A 24,470-nucleotide genomic window follows, 5' to 3' on the forward strand; every position below is an offset into this window, starting at 1 on the left:
TAGATAAAAAAAATGATGTAAAATAATATTTTGTGTACATATTTTTGTTGACATTCAATATGCATAATAGAAAATCATGTTTACGTACCAAATAAAACTTTCAAAAAATACATTAAAAAGTCAAATAAAATTTGAATGGGGAAACAATAGGGTAGGGTATGGTGGGTGTTATATTGCGACACTATGGAGAACGACGGTCTCAATGGTAAGTCCAGGTCCAAAACCAAACAAAACACCCCATTCAAGTCCTTCACCTGTGGTTTTAAGTCCATTTTCAGCTGATTTCCTCCTCATCTCATCCAAGATGAAAAGCACACATGCACTTGACATGTTCCCATAATCACTAAGCACATCTCTAGTGGCCTTCATCTTTTCAGGTTTCAGACCCAACTTTTGCTCAACTTGGTCCAAAATTGCAGGTCCACCAGGGTGTGCAATCCAGAAGATGGAGTTGTAATCAGAGATGTTCAATGGGTTGAAGGCCTCAAAAAGTGCCTTCCCAATGTTCTTTGAGACAATCCCAGGAACATCCTTAAGGAGGTGAAACGTGAGTCCAACTTCACGAAGGTGGCCATCAATAGCACCATCACTGTCTGGAGCAATGGTTTGTGCAGTCCAAACCAGCTCAAACAAAGGCTTCTCAATCTGTGAAATTGGGTCAGAACCAACAATCACTGCAGCTGCTCCATCTCCAAACAATGCCTGTCCTACAAGACTGTCTAGATGGGTGTCACTTGGTCCACGGAAGGTCACTGCAGTGATCTCAGAACACACCACAAGCACACGGGCACCCTTGTTGTTCTCAGCCAAATCCTTGGCCAATCGAAGAACCGTGCCTCCTGCAAAGCACCCTTGTTGGTACATCATGTACCTCTTCACATAGGGTCGAAGTCCCAAGAGTTTGGTGAGCTGGTAATCAGCACCAGGCATGTCCACGCCACTGGTGGTGCAAAATATCAAGTGCGTAATCTTTGACTTTGGCTGCCCCCACTCCTTTATGGCCTTCACTGCAGCCTCTTTTCCTAGCTTTGGTACCTCTACCACCACTATGTCTTGCCTCGCATCCAAAGAAGGTGCCATGTAAGCACACATGTTAGGATTCTCCTTCAATATCTCCTCGTTCAGGTGCATATATCTCTTCTTTATCATCGACTTGTCACCTGAAACATTGTAAACCAACATGAATGTTAATGACCTTCATTCAACAACATAAACTTCTTAAATTTTTGATTTTGGTAGATATCAGAAGATGAGAAAACTTACACATGCGCTGGAACTTCTCTTTGAGCTCGGTCATGTGCTCACTGTTTGTGATTCTGAAGTAGTAATCGGGATATGTGCTTTGATCAACACAGTTTGATGGGGTTGCTGTTCCAATGGCAAGGATGTTTGCTGGGCCTTCTGCCCTTTGAGCCTGGCGGATCTCGGATACACTCACCATCTTAGTTTTCTTGAATAGAACTAATGAAGTGGTGATGTTGGCGATGGTAGAGAGGGTTCTTGGTTTGGTTGCTGAAGTTGTGTGTTTGAAGATGTTGGAGGAGTTAGCGTTTTATATGCAGGCAGGGTGGATAGGAAGTAGGGTGGGTGAGTATCACGTGCAAAAGGAAAGCCATCTTACGTTGAAAACACATTTATCAGTTTGGTGGCATGTTTTAGAAGACCATCTCAGCCACCATATAACTCATTAGTTCATTCATCATTTTTAAATTTAGGAACCAATAAGTGGTGATATTTTATGCATCTCTACCCTATTAAATCATTCTATCACTATCACTGCTATTTGCTTGTAACTTTTTTGTGTCTTTGTGATGTTTGAGTCAACCTTGGTAGCGCAGGAAGAAAAGTGTACCACTTGTGGTGGTAGGTAGCATCTTAAATTACATCAACGCCCACAATCAAATGAAACTAAAATCTATGTGTAGAATTGCGCCATGTCATGGGGTATGACTATCCAGTTTTTGGGTGGCACACCACTTCCTCTTCCTATATTTGACCGTATGTTTTCTACTTGGTTATATTGCAGATCATGGTCAAGCAATGAGCTTTATAAACCCATAAAAAAGTGTGGCCACTGAATATTGTAACTTATACTTCAAATAAAGAAGTTGATTCAGTCAAGGTTGAGGAGCTACGTACCTACCCATTTTCTACCTTGCTTGATGATCTTCTATTTATAATATTAGTCATTGTAAAATGTTATATAATTACAATCATAAATTCGTTATAAAATATTCGTACTGAAAAGTTAGTTAATTCTATACTACATTAATTAAAAGTTTTAGTTTGTAACTTATTGTGATTAATAATCTAAACTGAATTAAACTAAAATTAATTTTTGCAATTTTAATTAATTCAACTTTTATAATTTAAAAATAATCCTGTGTATTATTAATAATCATTCAGTTTCAATCTAAAATATTATATAAAATCATTCTTAAACATTATATAATAACAATCGTGAATCCATAGTAAATTAGTCAACTATGAAAATATTTTTTATCAGAAAAAATTATAAATATAAGAGTAATTAGAGTAAACAGTTTATTGAAACTGCAATTACAAAAATACAGTGAGCACCTAGATTATTACCTATTCTTTTGAATATATAACATCAAGAATATCACAAAAAGAAATTTGTCTTCATAAACAGTTAGAAATATTATTATTACATACCGTGAAAACTTTTTAGGTTACTCTTGCTATATTAGAACTTACTTTGCTATATACTTCCAAAAAGTTGAGCAGAATAATCTATGGGAGATAGTTTGAATCATATATTAAAAGAAAAACACTGTACTTTGTCGACGAAAAAAAAGACACAAATAATTCAAAACCAACGAAAAAATGTCAGAATTGCATCGATCAAGCATCGGACAAAAAAGTCGCAGAAAGCAAAGTGCTTTTTTTCATTAGCCAATGCGTCTGCCATTACGAGCGACGCATTTTGTGTAGATCAAGTTATTGTAAAAACAACGTAATATCATCTGTTTATTGGTGAACCAAACTAACACAAATATATTAGAAAAACATGCATGCATCGGTTTTGCCAAAAAAAAATATAAAAAACATAAAAAATATAATCAGATTTTGCATGGACCAAACTGACGCAAAATTTAAGGGAAAAAAAACTTGCGTGAACTTGACAACACCTATATATTTTCTACACCCACTAGCTTTTAATTTATTTTTTGAAATTATATATATATATATATATATTATAAATATTTTAAACACAATAATTTCTTTTAAATACATTGAAAAAAATAAAAACTTCTAAATGTATAATGTACTTAATTATTACAACATAACCAATGGAAAAAATAAAAATTCTAAATCTACAATGTACTTAATTATTACAAGATAATCAATGAAAAAAAAACGCAATTTTCTAAATCATTCTTTGAAAGGTAATAAATTTCTTTCCTTCCCGATTATCACTTCTTTTATTAATTACTTTTCCTTTTTTTATTAATTACCTTTTCTTTTATTCCCAATTCCATTTCTTGTTATAATAGAATTTTAACCTTCACGTCCTATTAAATCAATTTTAGTCAAATTAAAATGATAAATCCTATTAAATCAGTTTTAGTAAAAATGAAATGAGCGTTTTGTAGATCAATTTATTTCAAATAGAATTAACATATGCATTGTAATAAGAAGTACACACACAACATCTCTTTTCTTTCTTATTTTCACGCACATAAGCTTTCAAGGTGTTCCATTGTAGTTTTTATTTTTTTAACTTCAAAACAAAATTAATTTTTAGTAAAACTATTGAAATAAACTCAACAACAATCACATAAAAAAGCAACATTCACACAAATAGCAGTAATCACAAAAAAAAGTCAAATAAATGGTGACAGAGGCAGGACTGGGCAGCGGAGGGCACTAAAGTTGCGATGGCGGAGGTAGTGAGGGTCGCTGCAAACTTCGAGCTAAACTGACAGTGAAAAAGGTCGAAGCAGTGACAACGGGATGGAGGACGACACTGCAAGGTGCAGGGGCAGCAAATGTGCACAGTGAGGAGAGTGAGTGTGAAAGGGAGAATAAATTTAATTAGGTTTCTCAATTTGGGAAAGGCAGCGAAAATGTGTTCTTTATATAGCACAGTATGCGTCAGTCACGTTCGATGAGATGGAAGCATATTTAGCAGACCGACGCAACCCCTACATATATAAAAAAAATATATTTTTTTAAATTCAATATATAATTAACAAATATTACATATAAATTTATATTTTTATAAATTCTTTCAAACATCCATAAATCACTAAATTTAATAGATATTTAATTCATCATTTTTGTAATATTTTAAACATTTAATTAAATTTTCATAAACTCAGATAAAATTTTAAAAATAATTTAATTTATATAATAAAAATAAATAAATAATTTAATTAAACTTTTGTTTAGAAAATCATTTATCCTTACAAGTGTTGTTTCTATCTACTATTATCTAAAAATAATCAAGTCCATATGTTTCACCCAAAATGACAATGGGTTAGGGTTATGAACTTATAATCCAAAATTCGATGATCAAATCCATTCCATGATTCTAAGTTCATATTCTGTTGAGCAAGGTGCTTTGATGTCTCCAAATCCAAATGAAATGCATGAAGATCATTGTTGCTGGTTGTGTGTGTGTGTCTATATGTATTTGAATTTGTTAATCCACTATCTGTAATGATCCAAGGTTGTTTGATTTCAATCCTTTTGAAAAAAGATGTGTTTTCTAAAGAAAGTGAAAATCCAACTTGTTGAAATGTCGATTCAACCGGTTGTTTTACACTTAGTGTATTTTGAAAAGGATTTGAAAACGCTTGACTTTATTTGACTTTGATGTCAAACCAATTCAATCGATTGATTTTGTGAAAATTTTAACAGAATTCTGTTAAGTGGTTTAAATCTGTTTTAAATGATTTAAACTAATTTTGGCTCTTGTATTAAATGCTTTGACCAATTGGAGTTTAAATAAGTTGTTTTACACTCTTGGTTGTTGATTAACTAAGAGAAATCATTCAAATAATTTTTTTCAATATTTTAAAGAGTTTTGGATCATTCTCAAGTGTGGAATAGGATTGTCCTGTATTCACTATGCTTTAATCTTTGATTGTACTCAGGTGTATTCTATTCCTTTCGTTCTTGATTACTGTAATTCTGTGTGAATTGGTGTTATGCACCGCGTTTGTCAGAAGTAATAATTGTCCCTAAGGACGAATATCGATCCCACAAAGAACAGTGAATTATCGAGTACAATATTTGCTAAATATAACAACAGAACAATAAAAAAGAGTTTGAAGTGATTATGTTGGCATTGATCAATAAGAAAACAAACAAAGAATTAGTTGCTTCAATTGGAAAAATTGGGATTAAGTTTCATCTCTCTCACTCTCATGTATTTTGATTAGCATGTTAATATTAAGTTCTTTAATTGAAATTGATGCCCGTATAAAAATCATTTATATCGATTCCTCGCATATAAAATCCTTAAGAATGTTCCCTAACTATCGATCCCTCGCATACTTATAAGAACAACTTAGAATGAAGCTCAGACGTTTAATAGCAATTAACATTTCAAGTCTATTCCTAGCACTCAAATATGTTAAGTATTGTTGTTTAGGTCCGAACCCTAAAAATACCTCCCGGTCAGATTTAAGATTCTCAATTTGTCACGGAGAATTAAAATTAAAACAACAATACCAATAATCAATCAAGAACTGAATATTAATATATAAAATATCACCTCAATACATAAGAGTTTGAGCATATTACTCCCAATCCCAAAGGGTAGAATTAGCCACGCATACTTCTATCACCTTCCATTCTCCCAATTGGGTTACAATTCACTCTATGGTGTTTTCCTCTCAATCTGGCACACTAAGGTTGAGCCTCTAGCCCTCTATTTATCCTAGTTTTCTAGGGTTAGGTTGTTTATTGTGTCGCGCTAATGGGCTAAATGATAAAACACATAAAAAAAGGCCCAATCTTTCTTTGCATCTTTTTCCATTCTGGGACCTTCTATCTTTATCTTTTTAGCTCAAATCATTCATCTTTAATCCAAATCTCCAATCTTCCTTAGAAATCTGCAATTAACACCAAATTTGGGAAAAAAATACTCTTATTCAAATAAAGATCATAAAAAATGTAAGAAGGTATAAATTCATAAATTAGGGATTATTTTATATGTAAATTAGCAATAAATCCTCATAAGTGCCTATATTTTAATATGAAATATTACTGAAATTAGACACTTATCATGCAATTCCAGGGGTTGTTTTGAAAACTGTGTGGTGTTGCTAAAGGTGGTGTGTGTTCTTAAAGGGTTCATCACAACTTTGGTTTGTTGTTTGTAATCAAGGTTTGATTACTTAGTGGTTGCTGAGGACTGGATGTAGCTCTGGGTAAAGAGTGAACCAGTATAAACATTATATGTTAATTTCTCTACCCTTACACTCTTTAAATATGCTTTTGCTTTGATTTCTAACACTGCTGATATAAACAACCGATTGTTTCGCAAAAACAACCGGTTGATTTTCTGCAATCAAATTAAAAACAATTTTCTAATTGGCTGAACTGATTTCTAATTGATTGATTCTTCATTGTATTTCAATTTACCTTCAATATTTGCGAAAATCTTTCATAAACAATTCACCCCCTCTTGTTTAAGTCCTATAATTCTAACACATTCTATACTAGACCCAATCAAAATGGGGTTATATATGTTACATTTATTATTCTTGAGAGAGAGAAGTTGATTTTTTGTTCATTTATTTTTATTGGGAAAGAAAACTTTATTGAGAGGGTCATATAGAAATGCTATGAAAAAAATATGAAATTATATGTAAAATCATATAATGGCATAATTAAGAACTAAGTAGTAAAATTACCATGTCAGAGACCTATTATTCATGCAATGAGGATTGTTTTACATGGTACAACATCTATGTTGCTTAATAAGAGGTCAATGAGAATCTAAATCTATGAATTTTTTCCTCAGGGCATTGGGGAACTGTATTAACGCACTTATATGAAATATTGCACATGTGCCATCTCGTGAATCAAAACTTACTACATTATTATGTGCTTCATTTGGAAAACTTCAGTTTCTTTTGGAGGTCATATTTAGTAAGTATAAGAATTCATGTTTTCTTTTTATTTATTTCTTTTATTACTATATTTAAATTAAATATTTCCATTATTGCATGGTATGTCCTAAATGGTAGCTTGTAAAAACACAATCATATCTTGGGTTATTCACATCTTCCTTTATAAGAAAATGGAAAAGAGGTCCAATAATTAAATAATAATTTTTTTATATATTCAATTTGCATTTATAGAACATGTGGTTAGGTTTGGAACACTTTGGGTATTGTAGTAACCTAACAATTAAAAATAAGTTACTCACTCACATTCACTCTCAAGGTTTGTATTATTCTTTTTTTACATTTTTCATGTAATAAAATTAAACATACAATATTTAAAATATTTATTATAATAATATAAGTTAAATAATTTAAAATAAATAAATAAAATATTCAAATATACCTATGTGTCGGCCCATCATATTACGTTTTTAGAAATTAATCGTCGGCTAGGCCGACACACCAAACTTAAATTATGCATCGCTCCAGATCGACACAATATTATTTTAATTTTTTTTCTTATTCACTTTGTGCGTCTCATATGTGTCAAAGTGTCCACGAAAAACGTTTTTCATCGACTTTACGTAAGTTTGGACAATGGGAATGACGTCCAAGCTTAAGCGACACAAATATATGCCAGTTAATCGCACGTTTAGTGCAGTATCATTACTATGTATTCTTATTTCTCAAAATAATAATATTTTGATGATTATGAAAATTTATTAATTTTGTATTATCATCTAAGAAAATCTTAGAATTAGAAATCAAAAGAAACTCACAAATCATATATTTATTTTAGATAAACTAAATTCACAAACTATTTTTCACAAAAAAACAGATCTATTTTTAAATTTTCACCCTGAACAATAATATAATTGGGATGAGATGAAAGCTTATCCATTGATACAGTGTTGGAATGTATCATGTGCGAAACATAACCAAATAGAAAAATTATTGTAAATACAGATGCAGCAGAAGCTTGTGTAGTTTCCACATGTTTGTAGCATGTTCGTGATTGGGTTGACAGCAATGTCAAGAGCTTTTCTCATCGTGGTTTTGGATCCTGATGCTATCAAGGTATGATCTCCCTCGGAGTTCTCTGGAGAGGTATCCCCTGTAGTATTCGGTTACTTTAATTCTCCTGAACACTGCTGGTGTTTTTGGAGTAACAAGGCTTTCTGCTGGACCTATATTTGCTTCCATGCCAGGGTTGTAAAATGTAGCTATGGAAACCCTTTCCTTTTCCTGGTTCACTGTTGCTCGGTGCTCGATGCTTCGATAAATGCCATTTGTCATTATCTACACCCAATTGGTTAAGGTAAGGATCAAACATGTTTGCAAAACTTTAATTATTACAAGACTAAAATTGAATTAGCTTTGATTCGTTAAATATTAATAGGATTTACTGAATTTTGAGAAATAATGAACGGGTCATTAAAAATTAGTAAATTTGAAGAGATGAATTTGATATTTTTTTATAATCGGATTAAATATTTTTTTTTTCATGTTTATAACATTGATTTTTGTTTTTAGTTTAAATTTTAAACTTCTTGACTATTTGTAATAAAAAAACTACTGGAATGGGAGTCAATACACTTTTTTTTAATTCGACGGTATGATACTATTATAATATTTTAATTTATACTAAAATTTTATTTGTCGTATAAAAATTTTAATAATTTTTTATATTAAACAAAGATTAAAATTTATTACGAAGTAAACTTTAAACCTAACTTAACTCCATAAAATCGGTTTATGAAGTGAAATTTTCTTCCATTTATTTATATATAATGATATACTTCCCAACAAAATTGGAATTAAGAATTGTAAGAAGTAAATATATTGTTTTGGTGGTGAATTAGTGAATTACCTCAAGCATGTCTCCAAGGTTGATGATGAAAGAATTGGGGAGGGGTTTTATAGGGATCCACAATTCATCTTTCTTAATTTGAAGACCTTCCATTTCATTGGCTTGGAGAAGGATAGTGAGGCCTCCACCATCGGAATGGGGATTGAGTCCCATCACAAGCTCTGGTTGTGGACATGGAGGATAGTAATTCAATCTCATGGATTGAACCCCATCACCAAATAACTCACTAATTTCCTTTGTCTCCACACTCAGGGCATTTTCCATAAGGTCAATGATCTTCATAGCAAGGTTTTTCAATTCGGTACAATAGCTGTCTAAATCATCTCTGCAATCAAATCATTTCATAACACACACACAAAAAATATGTTTAGTAAACTTCAAAGCCATTATGCAAACTTTTATTTTCTCAGCAAACCACTACATAGGTTATTTTTTAAGTAAAATCATATGGCTTCTAGTTTTTGGTTTGCCCTATATATCAGTTTGCTATTATGTTGTAGTGTTGACTTAGTCACTTTCAGTTGGTGTTTGTTATTTGTTGTGGCTTTATCAATGTACTTGTACACTTTTGCTGTATTCGATTATAAAATATTTAATAATTAGGTTCATACATTGAGACAGGTTTGACTAACCAGAGATATATCAGATCAAATTGATGATCTGATTGGTTATGCAATTAATAAGAACAAATTGAAATTGATTTATCTAGATCAATTAAAATTTGATGATCCCATTTGCTCCCATAACAGGTTTTTGATAGGACTGGTTTTCGTAACACTGATCATGAGTACATATCCCATAATTTATTTAGTAATTTGAAGTTGTTAGTTTTCATACAAACGTATTCTTGGAAGGAGAAAAAAAGAAATTTCGAAATAAAATTAGTAACACCAAACAAAATAGCTACCAAAATTATAAATTCAGATCCTTAATAACTGTTTTTTTCACCAACTTTTGAAAGATATAAAATGGAGGAAAACAATTATAATGAACAAAAAGAAAAGCAGAAAGCATAGTAATGAACAGAGAGAGGAACCTGAATGGTAAGGGGATGTTGGGGAATAAGTAGGGTTTCCTTAATCGTGGTGGCAAAGTGAGCATGAAAAACATATCTCCCCATTCTAATTTCTGCTCCTCAGAAACAACAAAGACCTGACCATATCCCTCCACACCTTCTCCTTCTCTCTGCCTAAACATTTTTTTCTCTTCAATTGGAAGATTGAACAATTCATGAGCACCTCTCTTCACTTTCTCCACCAATGAACTGCTCACTCCGTGATTAATCAACTGCACGTAAATAGTAATTCATCAGTTCATAACTAACATGCATCACCAGATCAGGACATGTATTAATCGATTGTTCTATATGAAAATGAGGTAGGACTATGCACAAATAATGAATAAAAGCTCTCTTATCTGGATAATGCTTTCACCAATAATTTGTTAGATAAGGGGAATGAGAAACCTGAAAGAAACCCCATTCTTTGCAGGCACAGTGTAGGTTTTGCAGCTCAGTTTCCTTGAGATCTGGGGAGAACAATTTGCTTAGGTCAATGATGGGAACTTGGGGTAAAGGTGTGGTGGTAGATAATATTGGACGTTCATGAAGTGGACGAACATAACGCTCTGGAACACTCGTCAACGCCTCCTTTGCGATTTCTTGGACAAAGGGCACTGTAAGAGAAGTTGGAGTTGGATCCATCAGCACACCACACAGTTAACCGAACGTTCCAGATGGATGTTTGCTTGTTTTCTTAGTTTACTTTACACAACCAGGCTTTAATAAGACACTAATCAAACCAGAATTAGTCGAAGTAATATATACATATATATATTTCGATACATTTAAAGTTTCACGTGGGTGTTGGAATAATATTATTTCTTATCTTTAGTTTTCTATTTTTCATTAACGAATCATCTAATTAAGTTAAGAAAAAGTGAAATAAAATAACATGTCCTTTAGAATAAGTTATCCCAATGTGTAAGTTTGTGTGAGGGCAAACCTAGGAATTTTAAAATACATGTTTAAGCAGGCCAATTATTAGTATGTTAGATTTTGAAAATAATCTAAACAAGCTTGCCGACAAGTTTCCTAGATGTATGCTTTTCTTGTTCACATGCATATCATTAATATACTACTCAAGTAACAACTTTAAAATAATAATAATAGTGAGTAAAAATAATTTACAACTTTAAAATAATAATAGTGAGTAAAAAGAATTTAACCTGTACTCCTTTGTTGGAGCGTGCATGTATAAGTTTTTGGGTTTTCTAATAAATGAAGCTAGACAATAACAAAAAGATATATAATCGGTTGCATGCTATTGAATTGATAAATATTAATATTTTTGTTATTGTTAGGAGCAAAATACAATGCTCTAAATATTTTGATTACATGTGAAAAATATGATGTAATTGCAGATTATGTGCTTAAACACAATAAGTTAAGGGCATGAAAAACATGAAGCAATTGCGTCTGAGATATACGGATCATATCATACATGCATATATTTCATCTAAGAACTGATAAAATAAAAAATGTTTATGTTTTGTCTGACAGATGATAGCGTCAACTTCCACTTCATCTGATAAGTGAATTGAAGATTATTCAAATGATAGGTAAGACTTCAAGTTGACACACATTAATAATATTTCAAAGCTTCTTAAGTCTTTAGAAATGGAGAATGTTTTATATTTTTTCCTAGGAATTATCTTGAGGTATGAGCTAAACTCGAAATGACCACCAACGTCTCTAACACGACTAGTTTTAACTCTAGTTCAATTGTCTACCTTATACTGTGTGCACTTTTAACCATTGTTTTGTGTAAAAGGAGCCGCTACCGAGGAAAATAAGTACTTGTGTAAAAAAGAGAGGAAAATTTAATGTTCCATGCCATTCATTTAATGTTTCTCAATATAAGAGCTCATTAGATGATAGCAACAGAAGAAAGAAGACAACAAACATAATTCAAAGCTACTCAATGGTCAGAAAAGGAAATGCAACAACTACTTTTGAAAAGCCTATAAGAAGACATGCTTCGAAGAGAAGAAGAGAAGAAAATGAACGATATTTTGCAAACTTTACTGAATTTTTGTGTGCCCTAAAACTTTGTAAGAATATTGTTCATGTTCATTTATGCGTACTAGTAGATAGAGCATAAACTACGTCGAAACACGCAGCCCTCTCTAGTGAGAAAAAACTAGTTATCTATTGATCATTCAAATTTTGTATCTACGTTGAGCTAGGAGTGACGAGTGTCAAGAATACTAAGAGTTGAGCTAAGAAAGGACGTAGTATGCGAGATTAAATGAACTGGTATAAAATTACTGAGCATCTTTTCTTTCCTTTGATCTTTTGCATTGTGTGTTATATATTTTTTTAACGAACTAAAGATAAAAGGAAAAATTAAATTCAATCTTGTGAAAATATCTAAACCCTTTTTCATATTCATATTTATATCATCTGATGGCACGTATATTGACAATATAAAAAAAATTGCAAAACTTTTAAAACAATTCAACCTTCCATTCTTATGTTATTTCTTATTTTTCATTATTGGTATTAGAGCTTAGCCTCTAGAGGACTGAGTGTTTGATAGAGTTAAAGGAGTCTCTAATGGTTAACTATGAAGGAAATTAAGGTGTTTAGCTTTTAAAAGCAGTCACTCTTACTCGTTAATATGAATCTTTCACTGTGAAAAAATGGAGAAAACATGGATGACATGTTTGGAAGAATGCAAATTATTCTAAATAGATTAGAAGCTCTTGGATAAAGCTTCTTCAAAGCACAAATAATTTTAAAGCTAATGGAACACATGCCCAAGATTTGGGAACCCAAACCAATAGCCATCTTTAAGTTAATATGAAGAGCAGCCTGATTATCACATATAAGTGTCATTTGAGTAACCTCTCCAAATTGCAATTCTTTAAGTAACTGTTTAAGCCAAAAAAAAATCACAAGTAACTTTATATTATGGTTTTGCACTAGATCTCGCTACAACATTTTGTTTCTTGCTCTTCCAAGAGATCAAGTTATCACCAATGGAGACAGAATAAACGAAAGTTGATCTTCTATAGATCAGATGAAGATCCTGCCCAATCAGCATATGAATAACAAACGACTTTAGTATGGTTATTATGACAATTCACATTGTGAGCAGTCATCTCAGCAATCAAGTCAAGGCCCCGCCAAATATCAGATGAACCTCAGTAGAAAAAGAACTGGGCATAGACCAAAACATCAAATGTTCTTTCTTTTGGCCTTCTTAAAAGATAAAAACATGTTTTTGTAAATAAATTGGGCTCACTTTGGGGGTCCAAATAGCAAAATAGGCTAGAGTAGGTTCACATAGCATAAAAGGAAGTGTACTTAGCGAAATGGGCTTATACCAAGCCCACATTTTCAAGACAAGGGATCTAGGTTTAGGAAGGTTGACCTACTTTCTAAAAGACCTAGCTAAGGGGCGGTTTTGACCTTAGTCAACCCCCCTTGGCCGCTCCTTTGTTTTTTCCCTTTTACCCTTACCCATCTTGTCTACCAAGGCACTCATTCCTATTAATAGGGTGTCTTGCCTCATGTATTGACACCTAGATTTCGAATATAGTAAAGAAACTCTGCTTGAGTGATTAGTGAACTTTGTCTCCCAAATGATTTTGGGTCTTATCTTGAGTGCGTGAGCATTTCAAGTAGCGACTCTTCCTTCACTTATCTTGGAGTTTCCCACCCTCCAAGTGGCGTGATCATCCTTTCCATTTCTCCATAAGCTTCCTTCACCTTATCTCTTATCCATCCTTTCATTACGCCCTTTTACTTTCCATCTTATGTAATTATTTCTTATTCTTTTGTTCTCCTTCATTCATCCTTTACTTCCTTTGTTATTTAATTTCCTCTCATTCATCACAGTCACAATATACTTATGTTTTTCTTTTTCCCTCTATAAGTGAACCTTCACACTTACTTAACTACTTGGTTAAGTTCGTGTCCAGTGGGAATCTTCTTTGGGTTCTCACCTTGCAATACTAAAAACCAAAAATCATAAACAAGAAGAACCAAAAAAAATGTGCAATCCTAAAATCAACTCACATCATGTGTTGAAATCAAAAAGATCCCTTGAGCCCCAAGCGCTAAGCAGATTTAAGGTAGAAAAGGCCCAAAGGAAGCACCTCAAAGTCTTAAGCGCTAAGAATAAGTATTGAAAGAATATACTCCATGGAGGGATACAATAAGAGATTAGGATCCATCGAGCGAGCTAATGAAAAGTTAATTTAATATCATGTTAGTGACATGGCATTCTTTATATTAACAAACACCCTTATGTTTTGTTATTAGGATTGAGGGAAATTGAAGTTAGTCTCCCAAAGTAGGAAGTTAAATAAACTTAGGATCTCACATCTATAGATAAAGGTAGTGGTGTTTAATTCTTTGTTATTGTAGCTATGCAACATCAGTTAGACGCATTGACAAGGAGTTGATGTCTGCCTTCATGAAGTGGCGGCATCGAGACACCAATAATTTCCATCTTTCTATTGGTGAGATGGTGACAACCATCAACGATGTCTCGACACTACTTCATATCCCTATTATAGGACAATTCTACACATATGTCACGTTGGATGTGATGATAACTACAACTATGTTGGTTAAGCTACTAGGAATGGACATGGGTGATGCATCAATAAAGATAAGACAATGTTGTGGTGCACACGTGAGGACTGAGTTGGCTCCGTGAGGTGTACGAGGAGTCTTCTATCCATCATAGATGGAACTGCTTTGCAAGGGCCTGTTTACTACATCTTATGAGATGCACAGTAGGTGCAACTTGATAGTTTAACCCATGTTGGGGTAATTTGGAGGTCTTATGAAGACCAACATCACAACAAGTTGGTCAAGTAAATTTTTGTACAATTGACCAGGTACTTATAGACATCTTCATCATTTAAAATGTTTCTTGAGGCAATATGGGTATGATCAGACCATTCCTCCATTCCTTTAAAGGTGGTACCACATCCGCTATAAATGACAGGTGGCTCCACTTTGTCAACCACATGGTCATGGGTTTAACAAATATCACACATACATATGCATGTCTGGAAGGTTGCATGGAGTTGTATTGGTATGTGTCACATCCTTACATACTTCATACAATGAAAGAAGCTTGATTGATGAAGATCCGCCACTGACGCCATAGCAGGAGCATGCTTGTTTGATAAGTTATTATTGAATATTTAAGGTTCATTTTATTATATTCACTAACAAATGTGGTTTGAATGAATGTATGATATACTTAGAAGGATCGCTCAGACACTTTAGAGGATGATTAACTGTCGACATATATTTGAAGGAACTCCTACATGGAAGGGGATTCAGACTACACTTCAACTACCTAATGGAGTGACGGAAGAAGGAACAACTTATGCTAAATGATCACATGTTGTTCATGAAGAACGATATGGACAAAGTAACTAATTTACTATCCTTATTTAGTTATGTTTAGTATGTCTACCTTTCTCCAAACTTTTTATGTACTTATTTTAATAAATGTGACCATGTTTATGTTACTTTATGTGATTGTGTATAGTTTGTTAACTTAATTAACCATGGTGTACAAATGTATGCTATCAAAATAAAACAGATAACACAATCCAACTAATATACATTAAAGTTAATCATATGCAAAGCTAATGTAATTATGTATAACTGTTAGTAGTTGTGAAAATACTCGCATTTAACTAATACAAAATTATGATCATAACATAGCCTTCAAGTAATAATAAGTACACCACAAAATGTATGCAATCGATATGTGACAACTAATCTTCAATTTGAATTACACATTTTTTCATAAACGTGCAATTGAGTCAACATTTATTGTGACTAAGCATGTAAAATAAAAGATGATACCATATATACCAAATACGGGAGTACACTTATCCAATATACATAATTGGATGTAAACTAACAATCATAAAAAGTTTACTTTGTAATGAAAATAGTCATTTTTATTTCAATAATAAACCCACCAAACATTATTTTTACTAAAACTCATATATCCCGTAAAAGAGTATAATAACAAAATAGCAAAATCCCTCATGCAATACTAAACTTGCATTGCTACGAGTCTTTTGTTTTGTATTTTGGGGCGTGGAATTGGGTGGGATTGGATGGCTAAAATGGTGAAAGAAACTATTAAGTATTGGTGTATGGAGAATGATAATGAAGCTTAAGAGAGGTTAGACCAACTCCTAAGAAGATTCAAGCAAAACACTAATAGAAGTACAAACTTGAGAGTGAGAATTTGAAGACAAAGGAGCTAACAACTTGGGTAGCATTTCTTTATCAATTCAAATCTGATTTACAAGGGGGCTAACATTTGTATTTATAGTGCTATGGGCAAACAAGGTGCAAGCTTTAACCCTAAAAAAACTCTTCAGATGGTCTAGAGTTGCATTAGGTTCAAGGAGACCCAATTGTAACTCTAGCAAGACTCTTTCTTTTTCTATTTGCACCCTACTCTAATTGGCAAAATTGGCCTAAAACATGGCTCGAGATAATGGCTGAAATACAAGCTCAAAATAAAGCCTATACTACTTTGTACAAATTTATAAGACTAGGAAATTTGGAAGAAAAAGTTAAAAATTAATTCTCCATAAAAAATAGAGTTTTTTGAACTCCTTCTTCCATTCTTCTAGTCATGACCCTAGTTAAAGACCCAATATGTGTCCTTCTAGATGATCCTCCATTAATCGCACCAAACCCCATTTATTCTCATTCAATACCATAATGACAAACTTAGGATTTTTAAAATTATGGGTGCCGAAGAGAAAATCATGGGGTGAAAAAGGATATCTCAAGGTTGTGTTATCGCAGAAGTTGTATCAGAACCCACATAATTAAGGGTGGGCAAAAAATCCAAATTGCCAAATCAATCCATAGTTATCCAAATCCATATTACTTTTAATCCATTTAAATGGATTTATCTCAAATCCAAATCTATCTTTTTGGATTTTAAGTCCAATCCATTTAATTGGGTATGGATTATAGATTGGATACATTTTTGGATTATCCAAATTAGATTTTGGGTTGGATTTTGACTTGGCCCGAACCCAGGTTGAGTCGAGTCAATCCAGACCCATGTTCAGCTAAGTTGGCCCGAGCCCATGTCGATCCAAGTCGGCTTGAGACCATATGATCTGAGTCGGCTTGTGCCAATGTCGAGTCGGTTGAGCTCATGTCGATGAGAGTCGACCCGAGCAAATGTCGAGCCGAGTCAGCCCAGGCCCATTTCGGGTGGTTGTTGAGCCGAGTTGGCTCGGGCCGATGTCGAACCGAGTTGGCCCAGACCCATTTCAGGTCGCTGTCAAGTCGATTCGGCACGGACCCATTTCGGGCCGCTGTCGAGCCGATGTCGTACCAAGAAGACCTGGGTTGATGTTGAATCGAGATGTCGAGCCGAGTTTGGCACGGGCCCATTCAAGCTGATGTCGGGCTGAGTCAGACTTGACCAATGTCGATTCGAGTTGGCCTGGGCCGATGTCGAACCGAGTCGACTCAGGTCGATGTCGAGCCGAGTCGACTCAGGTCGATGTCGAGCCGAGTCGACTCAGGTCGATGTCGAGCCGAGTCGACTCAGGTCGATGTCGAGCCGAGTCGACTCAGGTCGATGTCGAGCCGAGTCGACTCAGGTCGATGTCGAGCCGAGTCGACTCAGGTCGATGTCGAGCCGAGTCGACTCAGGTCGATGTCGAGCCGAGTCGACTCAGGTCGATGTCGAGCCGAGTCGACTCAGGTCGATGTCGAGCCGAGTCGACTCAGGTCGATGTCGAGCTGAGTCGGTCCAAGCCCATTCGAGCCAATGTCGAGCCAAGTCAGTCCAAACATATTTTGGGCCGATGTCCAACTGAGTTGACCTGACCGAGTCGACCCAGGATGATGTCGAGCTGAGTCGGCCCTGGAAGTTGTTGAGTCGAGCGGGCTTGTGATGGTGTCGATCAAAGTTAACCCAAGTCCATGTTGAACCGAGTTGACCCAGGGTCATGTCGATCTGAGTCGATCCGTGACAATTTGAGCAAAGTCGGCCCATGTCAAGGTTAGTCAGCCAGGACCAAAATTAAGATGAATTTATTTTAGTTGACAAAATAAATTTAATCTAATTGATAAAATAAATTTAATCTAAATTTAATCTATTTTAAATAAATTAAAAAAATTCCAAATAAATATAATCTAATTAAAATGGATATAAATCTTAAATTCAATTATTTTATAAGCTAGATTGAATTTTGAAAAATCAAATTCATAACCACCCTAAACATAACAAAAAGATGCATTAAAGGTAAGAAAAATGAAACGAAGGACACGTAGCATCATAAATTGTTGGAGAAAAAACCACGCCAACACGCAAGAGTAGTAACGTGTTTTGAACAGTCCTCTAAACGTCTCTGACGGAAAATATTAGAAAGTGGGAGCAAAGGTGTAAAGACTACAATTATTAGAGCTTCCAAATTAGAGGGCTGGCTCAAAAGAAAAAGAATGTCCAACAGAAATTTAAGTTTTAAATAGAAAATAATACAACGTAAAGTAAGAGGATAAGAGTTTAGATTTTCTAAATTGTTTTTGGTGTTATCCATTACTTTACTTTCAAAATATATCAATTTTGATATATTAAATAAATTTTTAATATATTTAAAATATTAAAATCAATGTATTTTTGAAGGTACAATAAACCAACAGTACCAAAAATTCAACAAAAAATTGAACTTCTATCCTCTTCAATTTAAAGAGAATATCTTAAGGTAATAATAATAATAATAATAATAATAATAATAATAATAATAATAATAAGCATGGATAAAGAATGGTAAGTAGTCGTCTAAATCTAGGTGAGTTGTATATATTTCTATGAATAAGGAGGAAAACATTTGGAAGTACCATATTATCAATTTCATAAAACATTTGATCAATGACATTAACTAGAAAAAAAAATAGTGTGTAAGAAATTGTATGTGCTTAGAATGGAATGCAATTTTGAATTATTTTAAGCATGCAAGTATACGTGTATATGCTTGCCCGCAATCCTATGCAATTATTCAAATAATTTATATAATAAATTTTTGGGTTAAATATTTTTTTTGTCCTTGTATTATAACACAAAATTAATTTTTGTCCTTTAATATTATTTTCATGACACATGTATAATAAGATATGGGTAAAAAAATTATTATGATGTACTAATAAATTTTTTAATGAAATTTAAATTTTAATCGTACTAATAAAATATTTCATTAAATATATACACTTTTTTAAGATAATACACGTAGACACATGATCAATATTCTAATTTGAAAAATAATATAAAATAATATATATATATAATATTATATTTAAATTTTATTATAAAAAAGACTAAAGTTTGACTACTGCACTAGATGAATATTGAAACCTAAATTTATACATTTAAGAAAAACACTATGAAATATTAAAAAATCATTTTCAAATTTCGTGAAGTTATTATAAATTAGAGATTGATAGGAGTTTCTTCATGCACCTCCATGTCTTTCTTCTTGCACCTTATACTTCATTGGATGTTTTTTCTTTAACTCCAGAATGTGAAATTTATGGACTTCCCGAGTTATAGAATTATAAAGTTAAAATTTATGTTTCGAATTGTACAATATTTCAGATTGCACAATCTTGAATACAAATTTATATTTAAGATTGTAGAATTTAGAATGGATAATTTCAAAAAAATTGAGAATATGAGGAGGCTACAAGAAGACATTATGGGGGTGTAGAAAAAAAAATCTAGATTTTAAAGTATGTGGATTATGTGGGTCAGCCCGTCCCGTCTCACACTTGACCCACATGAACTGCAAATTATGCGGGACGAGTCTAAATAGATCAACAAGTTAAAATAGACAACTCGTCCCACGATTTTTATTAGTGGATCGCAAACCAGCTCGTACAGTCCGCCACACATTGTTATCTCTAATAAAAATAAAGTAATTTTTTTATACCATAATATTAATGTGTTTTAATTATTCCCGAAAACATATTATTAATTTTTTACAATATAAGAATTCGATTTAAGAGAGAAAGGAAAAAGGATGACAAATATTTTGTATCAAAGTTAAAATATATATATAAAAAATATAGTTATAGTTATAGTTATAAAAAATAACAAAAGATTTATATTTCAAATTTGGTAAATATTTACGTAATTTGATCCTCCCCTCGCTTTTTTCAAAATCCAACTCTCAAATGTGCTCTTAAATAAGAAATTTGTCCATAGGTTTTTTATATAAATATATTTAAATTAGACCCAAAATGATATATTTAAAGGATATATACTATTTCTCCTTAAACCATCATGTTGATGGGTGGAAGAACTGAACAAAATAAAGCCATGCTTAAGAATTATATGCGAGTTTCAAAGTTAGTTATGTAGTTTTGCATAAAAAGTCAATGAGATATATACTTAATTTCTTCTTTTTTAAATCATAATCACGTAGTTTAAATGGGTACACTTTTTTTTTCTAATGAGACAAATGCTATGCATCTTCTTTTTATTTCTGAAGAAAGCCTCTTCTAGCATAATAATTTTCACTGGCATTGGTATTTGTCCTATTTTTCATGTGACTTTTCTTGCAAATGGACCTTAAGTATAAGTAACACTATATTACATATTTATCTTTTTAAAGAAACTTTTTTATGATTGATATATAGGACAAAAAAATGGGAGCACCGCATACAAAATCATAAAAGAATCTATGAATAAAACACAACCACAGAGCTTTGCTTATTTTAAAATCGCGGGTCGAATCACAAATTTCTTTTCGTGAAAACGGACGACCTCTCGAGGTAACACCGAACGAACAAACACGTGTAAACGCTTTAAAGGGATAAAAGCAAGTCTAACCACCAAATGAAAACACAGTTGCTTGAAACCTTAATCTGAACATTAAAAAGAGAGGGAAAGTAAGGGTGAAAATATAAAACATCATTGAAATCAAACAATGTTGAAGATGATTGATCTGAATTTGGTAAAAAAACTTGCAATATAATTTCGAAAAATAAACTTGCAAAGAATATAGAATTACTTGTAAATAGTTTTCTAATCTCCTTTACAGCTTATTTCACTATCATTCACAATGTTTCAAATAATTGTTTGCTTAATTAAAATTTAATAAATGTCTTTTTAAATGACTATTATCCTACTACTATCTCAAAAACAGGAATTATCCTACAATTAGAGTATCACAATCTTCTTACGACTAGTTTTATTTTTTTGGGTCAAGTAATTTTTCCTCCTGGAAAACCATTGAAGCCCCAAAAAAATATTATTTTGCCAACATAGATGAATTTGAGCCAAAACAGGTTAAATAATTTACCTATTTACAGAATGAATCTGTACTTTTGGTTAACATGGCTAACTATTGGCATCAGGCTCTGACTATATCTAAATGAATGCAACCTATTCATAACAACAAGCATGGCAACCTATCATAATTTTGATTCGGTAATAACTGATTAAATGCTACTGTCTACTTTACAAGGGCTAACTAAAGTAAGAGACGATTGGCCTTCTATTCAAAGTAAAGATCATCTCTAGTATCTAATCATGACTCTTGTCATCATTTATTCCAATTCATTGATTCAGTACTCTACAATTAGAGGGCATAGGGAAAAAAGTGCTGGACTACAGAATCCCAAGATATCTCAGACATGATTAATTCCTTCCAAATGTGTTAAATGCCTTAGAGGGGATTAAAAGAACTGATGAAAAAATTTCAGCTTTTCTGTAAAAAAAATAACTCAAGGATTTAGGGGAACATCCCTTTCGTTGAATTAAGTCCCACTATGCCTCTAGAATATTCAGAGTACGTGACTCTTGTCTAATTCCCAGGTCTCACTGATATCATATAGGGTGTGATTATAGGAGAGAAGTAGGGGTCATAACCCCAATTGTGCAACCTCTAAAACCCTGAAAGACTCTTAAGAGGGATTGTCATGGTCTACTAAAACTCAATTGAAAGATTATGCACACCTAATGCAGCACATTTCATGTAGCATCCACAAATGGGATTGTTAATGAACCATAAACAACTAAAAAAACTGAAGCGCTAAATCAAAGAAACAAGGGCAATGTGCAATTGACAAACCAATAAACCAAAGCAATAAGAAAAGTTAATTCAAAAGCATTGTCAAATCTTGACAAATTTAAATGAAAAGGTGAATGAGAATTATCCAAAACTAGTCTATCTAGTTATAACTCATCTACATAAATGTTGATGCCATATAAGATGGTTGTCCCTTATCACATAAAAGCTGAAGAGGGAAAAAGAACAAAAGAACTGGAATATCCAAATTTTAGGTAGAAGTACCACAACAGAAAATTCTTGGATAACAAATAACTCAACATCTGTGTGAAAGACCACACAGGTGTATATACAGGTGAAACAGACCAACTGTCATGAGTCTCAGGCCATCGGCAGTATCTACCTGATAGTAACAAACTTGTTGGTGCCATGTCTAGCCCAATGAGTCTTCAGATCAATAGGGTTAGCAAAATTATAACCTTCAGCCGCAAGTTTCTCTAAAACCTTTTTAAAAGCACCTTGGCTCATTTTCCTCCCAGCTATCCTAGCACCACGCCTTTTCATGCTCATTGGCAAAGGATATATCGACACATTTGTGGTGCAACAGGCCGATTGCCAACCTCCACAACCCCAACGATAACACTGCTGAGGACTCCCGGTACACGAACAAACTGGAATGGGTAGACCAGAAATGTCCATATCAATTCCATTAATTACAAGCTCCATAGTCTTCTTCGGGGGCTTCACACGTTGAACTGGAACATTGCTATTATCCTTCGGCTTCCTAGGTTTCTTAGCTTGTGGAGTCGTTAGAGCTCCCTTGGTCTGCCTCTTCTTCGACTGACCACCTTCCTTTTTGACAACTAACTCTTCAATTCTGTCCACTTTCTCATCTCTCGATGTATCGGGTGGTTGTATAATTTGCAAGTTGGGAGCTACTGATGTTTCTGGAAGAACAGCATAATTAGGATTTGTGGGCTGCTGCATATTGAAATACCTATCCCTTTGGCTTGTCCAATTATCTCTGACATAGTTCAACTGCATTGGTGCTTCGGAAACAACGCAATCCCGAGGGTGAAAAGTTCCATTAGCACCCATTAACAGAGCTGGATCACGAGCAGGCAAATATGGCTTTGTGTCTCGATCAGTCATACCAGGCATGAGCTGCAGACCAAGATGTCCCCCTCTGAAGGGTTCATAATAACCCCAATTGGGCATGTTCAACACATCATCATCCATGACAACTACACACAACAGGAAACAAAGGATCATAAAGTTTCAAAACATGCCTCTTGCTTCTTCTCTCAATGCCCATCATTAAAATCTCAAACAAGGAAACATACCGTGAACTAAAAGCAAATCAACCACTCCAACGCATGCAATTTAATTCAAAAACGATAAAATAAAATACCAGCAACCCAATATCTCAAATTCAACAAAAACTAAAAACATCCGAGATTACCAGCCCCAAAAATCAAATCAGCCCAAACAAATCCAGATTTACCGCTTCCGTGTTAAAAAATCGGAACTTGCTCGATCTAATCGCCGCAGAACGAAAACCCCACGATCCGAGCGCTATTATTATTTCTACATTTTTCCGTAAACCATAGAGAAGACACACAAAAGAGGAGCGCAGCGTGCAGATCCCCAATTCCCATTTTAGGGTTCCAAAATTTGGGAATAGATCTGGCTTGTAATAATGGCGAAGACAAACAAACTCACACAACAAATGATTTATATTGAGGCAGAAGCTCAACGGTAGAAGGAGGACCCATATTCAAATTTTTAAGGAAAGAGAGGGAGAGAGAGAAAGCGGAAAGGAAGAGAGAAAGAGAGAGAAAGAGGAGATAGGAGAGAGAAAACTTACTTGGTGGGTGCAAACGGTCTTTAGGGTTTGCCCTTCCGGAGAGAGAAAGATGAGAGAGACAGAAATCTGAAAGAGAGAGAAAGAGAAAGGCGAAGAGAGAGGAGAGAGGAGAGAGGAGAGAGAAGAGAGTGCTAGGAATGGGAGAGAGAAAGGGTGCTAAAAAATAGGGTATGTATGGGCATATATAATATACTTTGCCACGCCCCTTCTAAACAATAATAATAATAAGAAAAATAATATTAATATTAACAGAAATTGAAAGTCCAATATTCATTTATACCTATGTATATAACTTTTGAGATTTGGGAGGTGCGGTAAGCACGCATAGAGAAAGAGGTTTTTAAAATTGGGGAGAAAGGCGATGTGGACAACATAAATTGGGAGAAAAAAAATGTTGGGCTTTGTTTAGAAGTTGCCTTGTTCATGCCACATTGTCTCAATCCATGTCAATCTCAATGCCTTTTAAGGATGAATCATCATCATTTTATTACAAGAT

The 24,470-nt window shown here is 33.6% G+C and overlaps 3 protein-coding genes across 5 annotated transcripts; all 3 read right to left on the reverse strand.

Annotated features, from left to right (window-relative positions):
* On the reverse strand, positions 1-1,678 carry LOC137811643 (chalcone synthase 17). The gene is made up of 2 exons (XM_068613446.1): positions 1,264-1,678; positions 1-1,160 (listed from the first exon to the last, which is right to left on the reverse strand). The coding sequence occupies exons 1-2, from the start codon at positions 1,439-1,441 to the stop codon at positions 169-171; spliced, it is 1,170 nt and encodes a 389-aa protein (XP_068469547.1). The 5' UTR covers positions 1,442-1,678; the 3' UTR covers positions 1-168.
* A 6,342-nt stretch (positions 1,679-8,020) lies between these two features.
* Positions 8,021-10,811, reverse strand: LOC137811644 (oxoglutarate-dependent flavonoid 7-O-demethylase 1). The gene is made up of 4 exons (XM_068613447.2): positions 10,481-10,811; positions 10,052-10,302; positions 9,016-9,340; positions 8,021-8,444 (listed from the first exon to the last, which is right to left on the reverse strand). The coding sequence occupies exons 1-4, from the start codon at positions 10,715-10,717 to the stop codon at positions 8,178-8,180; spliced, it is 1,080 nt and encodes a 359-aa protein (XP_068469548.1). The 5' UTR covers positions 10,718-10,811; the 3' UTR covers positions 8,021-8,177.
* Positions 10,812-22,227: 11,416 nt separating this feature from the next.
* On the reverse strand, positions 22,228-24,211 carry LOC137811645 (protein BASIC PENTACYSTEINE2). Of its 3 annotated transcripts, none has more exons than XM_068613448.2 (2): positions 23,975-24,211; positions 22,228-23,351 (listed from the first exon to the last, which is right to left on the reverse strand). In XM_068613448.2, the coding sequence occupies exon 2, from the start codon at positions 23,344-23,346 to the stop codon at positions 22,507-22,509; it is 840 nt and encodes a 279-aa protein (XP_068469549.2). In that variant the 5' UTR covers positions 23,347-23,351; positions 23,975-24,211; the 3' UTR covers positions 22,228-22,506. The 3 variants fall into 3 exon arrangements, with proteins under 3 accessions (XP_068469549.2, XP_068469550.2, XP_090154801.1); XM_068613449.2 differs by having other exon boundaries at positions 23,612-23,988; XM_090298675.1 differs by lacking the exon at positions 23,975-24,211 and adding an exon at positions 23,570-23,817.
* Positions 24,212-24,470: the final 259 nt, after the last annotated feature.

The sequence above is a fragment of the Phaseolus vulgaris genome, chromosome 2, assembly GCF_051622355.1.
Source record: "Phaseolus vulgaris cultivar YP4 chromosome 2, ASM5162235v1, whole genome shotgun sequence".
NCBI lineage: Eukaryota > Viridiplantae > Streptophyta > Magnoliopsida > Fabales > Fabaceae > Phaseolus > Phaseolus vulgaris.

What these genes read in the sequence shown, in the direction of transcription:
- LOC137811645 (XM_068613448.2), bottom strand. Translation starts at nt 23,346, where the DNA reads ATGGATGATGATGTGTTGAACATGCCCAATTGGGGTTATTATGAACCC.
- LOC137811644 (XM_068613447.2), bottom strand. Translation starts at nt 10,717, where the DNA reads ATGGATCCAACTCCAACTTCTCTTACAGTGCCCTTTGTCCAAGAAATC. An exon ending in AAGAATGGGGTTTCTTTCAG is followed by an intron (nt 10,303 to 10,480) that starts GTTTCTCATTCC and finishes ATTTACGTGCAG; the next exon opens with TTGATTAATCACGGAGTGAG. An exon ending in ACCTTGGAGACATGCTTGAG is followed by an intron (nt 8,445 to 9,015) that starts GTAATTCACTAA and finishes AATTGGGTGTAG; the next exon opens with ATAATGACAAATGGCATTTA.
- LOC137811643 (XM_068613446.1), bottom strand. Translation starts at nt 1,441, where the DNA reads ATGGTGAGTGTATCCGAGATCCGCCAGGCTCAAAGGGCAGAAGGCCCA. An exon ending in AGAGAAGTTCCAGCGCATGT is followed by an intron (nt 1,161 to 1,263) that starts GTAAGTTTTCTC and finishes ACAATGTTTCAG; the next exon opens with GTGACAAGTCGATGATAAAG.